A 13,066-nucleotide genomic window follows, 5' to 3' on the forward strand; every position below is an offset into this window, starting at 1 on the left:
CCCGCCCCTGCGTCACAATTATTCTCATTCTCAGCCAGGGTGCCATGAATACAGAGAGAAGAGACCTCTTCAGTAACACTCCGGGACAAAATAATACCCTTCTTACAATGAGCGTCATCTAAGAAACGAATAAAAATAAAGTGCTCAGTCTAAATCTGTAATGAGATTTCGGGCAAATCGTTTCCACTCACGGGGACAGATCCTGGGGATGAACTGTGTTTTCTAGAGTTACACAAAAAGGTTTGAAAAGGCATACATGAGTTTAACCTGCGACTACTGATGTGCATGTGACTGAGTAAAAGCAGATTCCTGCAGCTGTAAAGGTATCATACGTTAAAATTTGTACAAACCACACATATACATCTCAGGAATGATAAATAGCTTTAAAAAAAAAAAAAGAAAAAACTTGCATAAAACCCTGATTCTACACCATTTACAGCAATACAATATGCTCACCACAATGAAAAATACAACATTAGGAAATAGGTACCTTTACTCAAAGACGTAGGAGGTGAAATTACAGTTTTACTGCAGCATCATCACTTTTCTTTAACACTGACACCATCTTTATGTACAGTGACGGCTGAATAAATGAGATGATGATAAATGTGGGCGATTAAAAAGCACACCAGTGAAACAGCTGAAAGTAATGTTGCTGTAATGCCAACCTGTTCCTGCCAGAGAGAGGAGCCGCTGCTGGATTTAATGATGAGTTGGTGAAATAAGACATTAAAAGTAAAAAATATATAAATAAATGTAAGTAGATTGCTTTAATGTTTTAAGCCTGATTCAAGCCTCAATTCATTAATTATATATGTTAACTATTAGAACTATTAAAAATTAATTATGCTTGAAACTATGCGTGTGCCTCTTGTGCACATCATTATTTATAAATACTGACGAGAAGTTGGGAATTTCAGTTAGTATAACATTATATTTATAATTTAAGCCATAAATATAAGTTAACAAGACAAATAAGCTTGATTGTGTAGAGAATTAATTTATTCATATTCCCTTTTTTATACAAGTGAGTCCCATTGAAAGATGAGGTTTCATTTTCAAAACAGTCCCAGGTAAGCTGTTATAAAATAGAGTGATAAAGTAAATTAGTTGAAAAAAAAATGTTCAAATGTTATAGAATACTAATTTGTAAATGACTTAAAAAAAACAGGCAGATTAAAGCAACATAACAATCAGCTGACCCAGGTGCAGTAAGTTTAAAAGCAATGTTCCTGAGAGAACATTTTAAAAACATGTAGAGGTTTTTGGAGTTTTTAAAAACCACTTGAAAAATGTTTAGAGAACAACAATGAAGTTAAACTTGACAGTGACAGATTCTGCTGCAAAATGTTCCAGACAGATGGAGCCAAACACGACAATGTCTCTTTCCAAAGCTCTTTATGTGCCGAACCAACATGGCAGGTAGTAAAAACCTTTATTTTGAAGATCATAATAATTAATGAGACACATTTCCCTTTCCTTTTTGTTTAAAGATCGTATTCTGGCACAGTCCCAGTTGTTTTTATTACTGGGAAATTTTTATCTAATGACCATCCATAATGTACATTTTCTATCGCCCAACTTTATGATCTGGTGACAATGGAGGCAATTGGGATACATCAACTTGATGGGCATTTTTATGTTTTGTAATTGCATTTTCCTGCTTAAAGTAACCACTAAGGGATGGATAGTCATAAAGTCGTGGTTATCAACAATGCTGGAACTTTTAAACCAAAACTCATTAGGTCCTAAAGAGTCAAAAGTGTGGCAAAAACATAATCACCATACCATTGTACCACGACCAAAAGCCAAAAACAAGGCAAGATGGAACCATGCTTCATGATGTCACACCAAATTCTGACCCCACCATCTGAACATTAGGCCGTCATCACGTTTTGATGAGCCTTTACTGAAGCAGGAGTGAACTCCTGGTTTTCCATCTTGCGTCCTGCTCTAATATTTGTCATGTTGTGGATTCAGAGATTGTATCCCACACACTTTGGTTGTAACAACTGAGCTACTGCTTCTCTTTTTATGTCCTCAAATCAGTCTGCCAATTCTCCTCCGGCTTCAGACATCAACAATACCTTTTTTTTTGTCCACTCAACCAAATATTTTCACTTTTTGGACTGTTGTTTGGCTCCGCAAGAAAAGTCCCAAGTTGTCTTCGCCACATAGTTGCCTAAGTGTTTGACTTGCTTCCAGGTTCCTGGTTGATTTGCCATATATTTAAACTTCCATTTAGTACTTGATGCGATTTGTTGATATAGTCAGAACAGTAACAATGGATGGTTTGAAGGTTTGAATCTGGCACGGTGAGAAAAACATGATCTAGGCGACACTTGTACAGTGTAATTTATTCCGTATTAGGCCAGCATCTGATGATTCAAACATTGGATTCCTTTCAGAGAAGTTGGCAGCCAAAAAAAAGATTAAAGGGCTTTCCCATTTCCACAAGCAAGTGAGTAAAAACACATTTCTGGATTGTGATGAATAGACTTTTTAGGCAGCTTTTACTGTGATCAGAATTTCACTGTGTAGATACTTTGTTCTTTCTTGACATTTATGCACTGTTCACTGAGTGAGTCATATTTCACTGGGTAGTTTGTACGAATCTGAATGCAAGTCATGATGTACTGCTTATAGCAAGCAGACTGCAAGATGGAGATCCTTTTATAATGTCAGCTCATTTTGGCTCCTCTGCACAAAAATATCACTGCGTCCCTGACTGGGACTGTGTAGAATATGTTGTTTGTTTTCTGCCCGTCTTGGGCACCAGTGTGTGCTTTCTGTTAAGTTTCTATGACGGGCAGCTATTGCCAGCTGGTGCTATTGAAAATAATTGTTGCCGAACGGCAGCAGATTCTCTGCAGAGACCTCCCAGGGACTCAGAGCTGCATTGTCAGAGACGGGTTCGGAGTGGGGCTCGGCCAGTCTGTCAGAGAGAAGACGGGGAAAAGAAAGAAGAGAAAACGTTGCTGTAAGAAGTCGGAAACGTGAAACTTTAATTCAGAAAAAGGAGATCAGAGGATTCTCAAAGGATAACAATCTGAGAGCAGTGGGAAGATAAAATGCGGTTAAGGCCGTACAGGAGATGTCCATTTGAATGATTGAAATGACAGTAAATGGGCAGAAATCAACCTGAGAGGCTTCTCTGACAGACAGGCAGAAAATATTAAATTTCTCTCACATAATTTCTCTCACATAGTTGTCACAATGGGAAAGTTTTAAACTGACTGAACTTATATACTTCTTTTCCATCCGTAGTGACCACTCACGATGCTTTTCACTACACACACATTCGCCCGTTCCCTCTCAAACTCACATGTTTAAGCACCAACATGCAGATCGGTAGGCCACTTGTGGTCAAGTGCCTTGCTCAGGGGCTCATCGACATGCAATAGGAGGAAGCTGGAATCAAAACTACAACTCCCGGCTGTAAAACGTTTCCTCTTTTCTTTCAGCTTTTAAATTTACTCTCATAGTATTCTCTTTTTTTAGAAGGCCAACAAATAAGGCTGATGAGGACATTTGTCTTGCTGAAAACTAACATTAATTACAAAAAAAATTTTAGTGGGTTTAATGATGCACGCCATTAAATGCATCATTTGAAACAGTAATGATTTGAGATGTTAATGAATCTCTCTTTTAAAAGTCCAATTTATCCCACATGGTAATTAACAATGTTTTCTAAAACTGTAATTTTATTAAGCTATTTTAAATACATCCATGTCTAAAAACAAAAATCTTATATTTTACGTTAGACCAGGTGCCTTCAAATCCAGTCCCTGAGTTCTGGCATCCTGCAACTTTTAGATGTCTTTCTGCATAAACACACCTGAGTCAAATAATCAGGTCATTAGCAGAACCCGACTGATTAGATGTGTAAATATTTATAACGTTGGGCATAATTGGAATCTACATTGTAGACTGTAATACACAATTCACATGCTGGATGAGTCAATTATGAGTAGGACTTAAGTAATGACGCCTTCCAACTCCTTTTTCCACTGAATATAAATAGAAGGTTTTTTTTGTTTGTTTAATGTTCCTATTTTTTATTTTCTTATTTTTTTTCCTTCATGACATTTGTTTCATTTCAAGTTATATCTTTATATGACCATAATTTACATACTATGTGTATATATTTCTTATTTATTGTCTTTTTCCGTTTTTTTTTTTTTTCTTTCTGTTCTTAGCCAAACCTTGAAAATACTTCCATCATATTTCAGATTTTTCCTGGCTAACCCAGGAGGTGTAGGGATCATTTTTGTTACATATTTTGCTCACTGATGCACAGAGAGAATAATTACAAAGACATTATAGTCAATATACACACAAAGTATTCAGTACAGGATCATCATCCCTTACCAGTGTCTGCTTCTTCTACCTCCATGTTGCTGCATGCCAAAAAAGAGACAAAACAAATCATAGCAATCTGAGCCGGAGGTAACTGATAACTCAGGTGATCAAAAGTGATTTCATAAAGAGGAAGAAAAGATAATACTCAGTAAACATGAACACGTGTTGCTTTTATTCCAGCAACAATATATTCAAGACTCAGACGAAGCATAAATTACTGTCTTTAAAAGATAACTCGCAACATTTCAATAAGTTTTAATTATAGACGCAAGTCTCCGCTGAGCCAGCAGCTATATGAGGTCGACATTCATTTAAAAACTCCCAAACCCAAACTGAATTGTTTAATTAAACCTACGAGAGCAGAATCCGAAGTCATTAATTGTGGGATCCACTTGCCTTAGCTGTAAGCACAGAGGCTCCACCTGAATGACTTTCAGAATATTATGCCAAGAGGTGTTTTACACAGGACTGATTCTCGACCTGCGTGGACACTGATCATTAAAATTACTTTTGAGCATCATCAAATGCAGCAGAAGCTGGAAACTACAAAACTTTGGGAAACCGTAAGTGTTTGTGCTGCTGCTTTCATGCAATTAATAATATTTTACCACTGTCATAGTAAAATTACATGTTCAGACTCTATAACCGGTGGTGGGCACTAGCAAGTCTAACAGGTGATGAGATCCAAATTTTACCAACCTAAACTAGATTAATCAAAAATCACTTCATATGAAAACATTTTCCCAGTGTAGTTTGTCCCATATTGATATCATTGTGCCATCTTTTCTTTAAAAGAAATGTTCATATTACTTAATTTATTAAACCTATGCTTATTTCTATGCGTCTTAAAGGCAAACTCATTAATCTTATCTAATCAGCGCCTGCAGCATTAAACAGAAATAAAACGACATCTCAATGTGATTCAGGTTTTTAGTCTTTCAGAAGAGATGTTTGAACCATGTTGAGGTTTTTATTTGCTGCAACTCGTCAGTGTCCTTTGACGCTTTCCCATAAATGACAGATTTAGGTGTTGGACTTTTTGTTGGAATGTCTAAATATCTTGTTAATCCTACAAATGAACAGATTTAACAGCTGCAAAATCTGCAGTCGTAAAAGGAAACGTTACCTCGAGAAAACATCATCGAATCCGTCCTCCACATCCTGTTGAGGCACAACAATGTAGATCAATACAGACATAAAGTCCTGAAAGTCATAATTCAGCATCTCCACTAAGTCAGCTTTTTCCTCAGACCATTTGTTGTTCAAAAGACACATCTACTTATTTCTAAGCAAAGGTTGCAGAAATCAAACTCCAGAATTTGTCTTTCCTTTAGTTTCGTATCTTTAGGCACCATTTCTGCACCCAAATCATTATTCGCACACATCAGTCTGAAAATACAATATGAGGCGGATGTGGAAGAAGGGTAAACATACAAAAGCAGCATAGATAATAAACTAACATTCATCCATACTAGGTAAAAATGTTCCAAGAGGAAGCGCAGATATTTTTAATAAACACAGCGACATCTAGTGTTAAACATTTGCAACTGAATGAAGAAATTAAATCCCCTCTACATCCAAAGGCCAAGATTGCAGTTTTCTCTGCTTTAATCTCCACTTTTACCGATTTCCAGCACACGTTCCCTACAGTAAAATGTACAGCCGTGCTTAGGATAATTAAAACTTTGGCTCAGATAAAACAATCAGCAGTTTTCTCAAGTCAGAAACTTGAATACAAAACAGATGACATCTAAACACCAACTCCAAGCCCAAACCTACATTTGCTTCAGAGGGTATGATTTTGCTATGCAGACTGGAAAATCCTATTCAAATTGTTAGACATGTAAACAAACATTTTGGATAACTACTATAAGTCTTTGGGATTCAATCGTAACAGTAAAACACGTTTCCTTGTGTTCTGACAGTGAAAAAAAAAAAAAGTTTCAGGCATCGCTTGTTGCTTCACTTTTAGGGGAGTTAAGCTGGTTACCTACCCACGAGTCATGTTTAATCGGACGTCTCCGGGTGGGGTTACTGCGAGGCGACGGCGAGCTAAGAGAAGCGGAGAAGAAGGGCCTCCGGGGGTTCTCCTCCATCGCGGTGGGCTTATGCACCGATGAATGCGACGGGGACTGCAGGTGCGAATGGGAGGCTGACGGAGATCCAGAGAGGACAGTTAGAATCAGACGAGGGAATAAATGGACAGAAAACATCCAGGCAAAACTGAGAAGAGAAGTCAGACTTTGAATCGGTGCTGTGAAAACATTTACTCCCATGCTGATTTCTTCAGTTTTTGTTGTTAAATGTTTCACATCATCACATAAATTTTAACATTCAGGCTTGAGCTAAAAAAAAAAAGAAAAAAAAAAAAAAGAACAATTTAGTGGTAAAGATTTTTCGACCCTCTGAGGAGCCAAGAACATTTTGACCTATAAATGTCAAGGCCAGCACAAATTTAGAAACTGCTGCTAGCCTTTAAGACTAATGGTTATTCATAATTAGGGGGATTTGTTTTTCCGAATGTGAGGAGTGACAGTTAAATTTGTGTAGGTCGGCAGGTACATATTCACAGGCCTCATTATGGTAGCCACATAATAAACTGTAAAGGTCAGTGAAGGAAGTATAACTCACTGCAAAGAAGCAAGAAATCTTCCAATATGTGGAAATGTCTGGATATCTTTTTTTACTACTGCTGCCTTCGGTTCAAATAGCAAGAGAGTAGGAAGGTCTCTGTGCAAACTGGTTACTTGTTATCCAAGGAACCAGCTTACCCAAGTTAAAGTTCCAATAAAAAGTTTCTCAAATGATAAGAAGTAATGTGTCCTTGCAACAGGAATCTCCTAAACCTTCTGATAGTATCTTGTCTCTGACTGTTACTGCAGAGCCCAATTTGTTGCGCAGGAACACATGTAAGGGGACGCATAAAAAAAAATAAATAAATTATCTCACCTGTCGGAACACACTGCATCTCTGTCGTTACCATCTGTCCATCATTGGCTGCGCAGGAGCAGCAGCTCCTTGCCTTCTTGCTTTTGTCTGCGCACAGAAAGGCTATTCTCAGAATCCTAAAACGGAGAGCTACAATTTTATCATAATTTTATTTGAAATGTCCCAAAGACCAAGCAGGGTTTTTTTTTTATTTAAATAATGTTTAAGCATAACAATTAGGATGCATTTACATCGACACTGACTTACCTTCCTGAGCAATTTCCCAAAGATCTAATGCTACTTTAAATGCCTGAGCTACTGTTAAGGTCACAGCCTGAGCCTGGAGGAGAGAGAGAAAGGCAGGAAAGCAATGAAAAACGGCGGGTGTTCCTTCTCTTTGACATTAGTAGAAAACAATTCTTGGCTATTGAAAAGAAACAGATGCATTTGTTGTGGATTTAAAGGATACAACAGCAGCCCTAGGACAAGAATCCGAGCATATTAAGTTGTGATACGTTTCTGTAACAGATGTTACTATAAATACATTTGACAACCAGATGGAACTGTCCAGTTGGAAGATAATTTGGCAGCAGAGGCTTTGCAAAGGATTTGGAAGGAGCTGGCATCAAAGTCTGGAGTTATCAGCCACATGAAAGTCTGTTTAAGTGGTGAGGAGGCATAGAAGATGTTCCATAGATGTATTAGGCAGCATATTTCTAACTTGATCAAATGTGAAAGCGGTCACAATTTGGGTTTGTATGAGGCTGGGTAGTAGAGCATAAAAATGCAAAAAATAAATAAATAAAACCATCTATAAAAAAGTTACATTTTTACTGCAATGAAAAAAATATTTAACATAAGATGTTTTGAATAAATGAGCCAATATTGACTATAAAAACTCATCAAAATTCAAAATGCCATTAACAGGACTGCCACAAGATGGCGCCACACAACAACCAGAGTCCTGTTCCTTCGTTCTTGAGGGTCTTCATCAAAAACTAAATCTCCAGACTAAGATTAAAATCCAGTAGCCTGCTGGTGAAAACCATCTACATAACTGTTGGCATATACACGTGGTTGGAGGATTTTGCACACTTACAACTTTTCTTTTTTGGCAGAGGAATGCATGACACTCGAGAGTCTCGTTGAACTGGCTTTGGGAAATGTAAGCGAAGACCTTGTCCTGAGTTTTATCTGCGGTGCAGTATGAGATTCTGGAAGACAGGACAGGAAAATGAAAGAGGAAAAATATGTGACCTAATCTTTAAATGTTCTGTCTTTAACAGATAATCAGCCCAAATATGTAAATTAATCACAGATCAACCCAACAATGAGCAAACTGATCCCTAAAAAAAAGGCGTTTCTACGCAAAAGGAAATCTTCAATGTTAACCAACAACAGCAATACACATGTGCTTTTAAAATTATTTTATAAGTAATATCAGGACATTTAAATAACCAACTGAATAATTAACTGTGCAAAAGTGACGTTACTGAAAATCACATTTTTATTTGCCTGTTTTTATTTGAAATTTGTTCCCACCAAGAAATTGCAGTTTAAATTAGTTTTAATTATACAGATTTTTTTTAATGCAAGTTACATTTCTATTCTAGATACTGAATACCCATTTCTACTGGGTTGGATAATAACAGCAGTTTCTCCGTCAGATGTCATATAAAAGTGTTTATTACATGCTTTTCGAACACAAATTATTGAATAAAAAAATTTATATAGTAAAGATAGAATGAGGTTGTAGTGTGAGAAAATTAATGTATTAAAAACTTAGCATGACAAGCAATGTAGTCCAACCTATTATTAATCTTATTAACCACAAAATAAGTTTCTCAAATGAAGAATATAAACTTTGGTTCAACTGTCCCGAAGTTTCAGTCCCAAACAAAAATGGTCTCTGGTGTCACCGCCTCCACACTGGAAAAAACAAATATGTCAACCTGTTTTACTCTATTTGGAATCTAACAGAGTTTTTACATTTAAGTTGATTGTCACAAATTATTGGAAAGGAATCAAAATAAATTTCATTCAGCCGTTTTAACCTCATACTGAAGCATCTGTGGCTTCACTTAGACAAATGACCGCCAAATTTGCTGTGTCAGATTTTAATCAGAAGCAGTATTGATCTTGAGTCACCATATGTTTCTATATAAGGGAATCAGGACATGCAGCATGCTTCATGCCTGCTCCTTTAAACAGCTGCGAACATGAGCCGCAGCCAGCGATGCTCCTGACCTTTGTCACCAAGCAGCCTTTTCTTGAAAGCAGCACAAGGACAAGGAGGTGTTCTTCCTTCTCTCTCAAAGTCTGATCTGGAACCCAAATGTCTAATCTTACATCAATCAAGTCAGCGAGCAGGATCTGTAAGAGCATCACTGCTGACGGCTGACACCGGATGACTGTCTGATCTGTCGTCATTACAGTAACTTGTAAACTGTGTGCAAGATGGATATCTGGATGGCCGGCACTCATTTGCAGCCGAACTTCAAAGAAGAGAGGGAGGGCAGAAAAAAAGCAACAAAAAAAAAACGAAGTAATTTTAAGATCAACTAACGAGCATGAAATCAGCAGTGCTCGCATCACTCCCTCTTATTTTGTTTGCCGGCTTGCAACACTGCTGCATGACCCACATTGCAATGCCCAGGACACACGGCTCTCCCCACGCTCTAACTTATATTTGGGCTGTAATTGCGTAAAAAATGCATAGAGAAAATACTGAGAGGTTTGACCTATTTAAGGCTGAAAAATAAGCCTGATAGCAGCAACTGCTGCGACTGCTCAACAGAAATGTGACTATTATAATAGTTAAACATTAACCTGTGCTCTGTTAAATTGCTATTAGGATTTTTTTTTTTTTTTTTGGGTTCACCCAATCGGGGAATGCAGCCGAGGGGCAGACAAGGCAACATGCGCAACATTTTATTATAAGTTTATTGTTCTATGAACAGTTAAAACAGAATGATGTAATAACCCAGCCTTAATAGAGAGAGAAGACAAATATGTACATGTTGATTCAAATTTTGTGTTTGGAAGAAATTACTTGCTAAAAATGATTAACAATCAAATTATTAAGAATATTGTATCCAATATGAGTACTCGTGAACTATCAGTAATATTTATGGTACGATGTTTTAGCTTTCAAGCTGTCCGAAAATAAATACGCAAAGTCTATTTCATATCTGCTACTCATTTGATCTTGGTGTTTTATGACTTAAGTTCTCTTAAGAATATTTTTTGACCTATTTTAGCATTTAATTACCTAAACTATGTTATACTCATCTATATATAAATGTATATATTTTTATATCTTTCCACTTCCTGTTTGAAACTATTAAAAATTAGCTTCTATTATACATTTTGATGACAGAAGCTCAGGTGTTGTGTCAAACCAGGCAAATAATATCAGACCAGAATAAATCATGTTGCTTAATTTTATTGCTAGTTCAAGAATATACTAACAAAAAACAAACAAATCTACTGCATGTTCAACTAATTGGCATGCAATAAGGGAATGTGCCTACAATAAAATTAAGCTCTTTTTTATTGCTTTAGTTTTTTTATATGAACGTAAAAACTAATAATAGTAATAGAAGGTGGTAGAAATAGGAAGTAGGTTAAATGTTTTTTTTTAATATGCCGCTTTGCCAGAATGATGTTCTAACACAAAAATATGTTCTAATTTACTCATGGTTTAGAAAAGTTAGTTACAACAGCACAGAAAGCGCTTATTTTTTTTTTTTACACTCCTATTATAATATAAACACAAACCTTGTGCCTTTTTTGGTAGAGTTGGCAGGCTTTTTCTGTTCCTCTGTGGATATTATCAACAGGCTTGAGCAGGTTGACACTGTAAACCGCGCACATACATGCCTGTCAGGCTAACTGCTCCGAGCTCAGATCAAAAAGTGTTTGAGTGGTTGTTGCAGATTTTTTCCTTTTAAAAACACAGTTTTGAAGGGAAGCACTTGTAACGCAGTGAAGGCGACAAAACATATTTGCTGTTCCTGTGCCTTGATTTCTTAAGCTGCCGTGGCGTGGCTTCTTATCTTACCACGCATGTTGGTGCATCTAAAATAGTATTTTACCTGGATCTAAGCATGAAGGGAAAAAAAAAAGGTGATTTTGTCAAACATTATGCCGTTCCATTTGCAGCAATGGGATGCATGGCAAAAGAAATGCAGCCTGTTCAAATGCACTTTTCCAAAACGATTTAGCTGTCTTTTCTGATCATCTAAATGTATTCTTGAAATGGAGGTGGAACAATTCAAAGTGCTTATATTTTATAGTGTTGTCCAAGCTTAGTCACACAATCCTCTCTTAAGTATCTGACCATCATGGCCAATTTGGAATGTAAACAATATTTGCTTAAACATGCATATTTTTATGCCCCTGAAATGCAAGACAGACTCATAATTGTCTTTTCATACTGAATAAAAACTTGAGCATCTTGGATACAAGTTGATATGTATCAACTTGTATCTTTTATCTTTTGCTTTTGTTCCTGGTGTTACACAGATTTCATTGTGTGTGGCAAGCATCATAAGTTTGATAACTTGTGAATGTGCAAAACATTAATCCTTACCGGAACATCTAATCCCATCCGGCAGACAAATCAGTCATCAGAAACAGCTTACATAAATACACATTTAGGATCCTTTCGTAAAAATAATAAGTAACTGGCACTGTTGTGACAACATAAAAAGCATCAGTGTCCTTCAGCTTGAAATAACAATCTAAAATAAATAAATAAATAATTGTCAGCATCACACTGGGTCTGAACAACAGAAGCCGAGCCGTCAGTCTGCATCATATCTCTGACAGGCCCCTCTGGACCGCAAGCCTTTGATCTTTTCTCAGTGTAGAGCACCGGTGTGTGTGAGGCAGAAAGTGAATATCATTGAAAATATTAAAATATTTACAGAACAAAGCCTCAATAGAAAACCAGACATCAAAGCCAAAAACATCCACCCAAAACACCTGCTGCGAACGCAGAAATTAACTACTTCTCTTCTAGCTTCAAGTCAACGTGGAAACATTTTTTTAGACAATTGTAAAAAGACAACAGTCTACGAAACAAAAGCAAAATAATAATAATAGTTTCTGAGAATGTTCCTAAGCACTGTCATATCCTGTAGCTCCAGTGCAGATATCTGACAGACAATGAGTCAGAGCAATGTGCATCATTAAAAGGTGGGCTGTCAATCAGCATTTCAGCTGGGTTGCGTTTTTCTTTTTTTCCCTGAGGCCCGCCCGTTTCACTGATTGATATGCTGGTTGGTCACTGAGCGCTCTCATGGGAATATGAATGATTAACACACAACCAGATGGAGGCTGCAAACACCCTCACAATGTTCCTCTCACTGGGAGGATCAGTGTCGGCTTTTAGATGAAGGATGTTTTTATTTGAAGCAGGACCACTGAGGACTGTATTAGCTTTCAATATCTGGATGTAGATCAGGCTCCTCACAGTAAATAAAAGCCTCACAAAGTGGTCAATACTCAGAATCAAACCAGGCAGTCTTTAGCTGATCCAGCAGGCTGCCGCATTGATCAAACTCCCACATCTCCACTTGGGAAAAAAGGAGATCAAATCTTTGCAAGCTCTGGTAATATTTATCACTGCTTCCATTTCACAGAGCAAAAGGTGTCTTTTCTTTTACACCCATTTAACTTCAGACATTTTAAAAATATGTATTTTCATCCCAATATTAAAACCCTTCACACAACAATAATGATACAAATTATTATTTCTTGTATATTATCA

General features: G+C 36.9%; 1 protein-coding gene across 1 annotated transcript in view; it reads right to left on the reverse strand.

Annotated features, from left to right (window-relative positions):
* Positions 1-6: 6 nt before the first annotated feature.
* The window catches only part of LOC103457621 (low density lipoprotein receptor adapter protein 1), a 39,686-nt gene continuing 26,626 nt past the window's right edge, over positions 7-13,066 (reverse strand). Inside the window, exons 4-10 of the mRNA XM_008397912.2 lie at positions 8,390-8,504; positions 7,558-7,630; positions 7,312-7,398; positions 6,357-6,514; positions 5,489-5,523; positions 4,372-4,400; positions 7-2,935 (exon numbers count right to left, since the gene is read on the reverse strand). Of these exons, the coding sequence (XP_008396134.1) occupies positions 2,889-2,935; positions 4,372-4,400; positions 5,489-5,523; positions 6,357-6,514; positions 7,312-7,398; positions 7,558-7,630; positions 8,390-8,504 (544 nt within the window). The 3' untranslated portion in view covers positions 7-2,888. The remainder of the gene's footprint in view (positions 2,936-4,371; positions 4,401-5,488; positions 5,524-6,356; positions 6,515-7,311; positions 7,399-7,557; positions 7,631-8,389; positions 8,505-13,066) is intronic.

Source organism: Poecilia reticulata, linkage group LG21 (genome assembly GCF_000633615.1).
Source record: "Poecilia reticulata strain Guanapo linkage group LG21, Guppy_female_1.0+MT, whole genome shotgun sequence".
Lineage (NCBI taxonomy): Eukaryota > Metazoa > Chordata > Actinopteri > Cyprinodontiformes > Poeciliidae > Poecilia > Poecilia reticulata.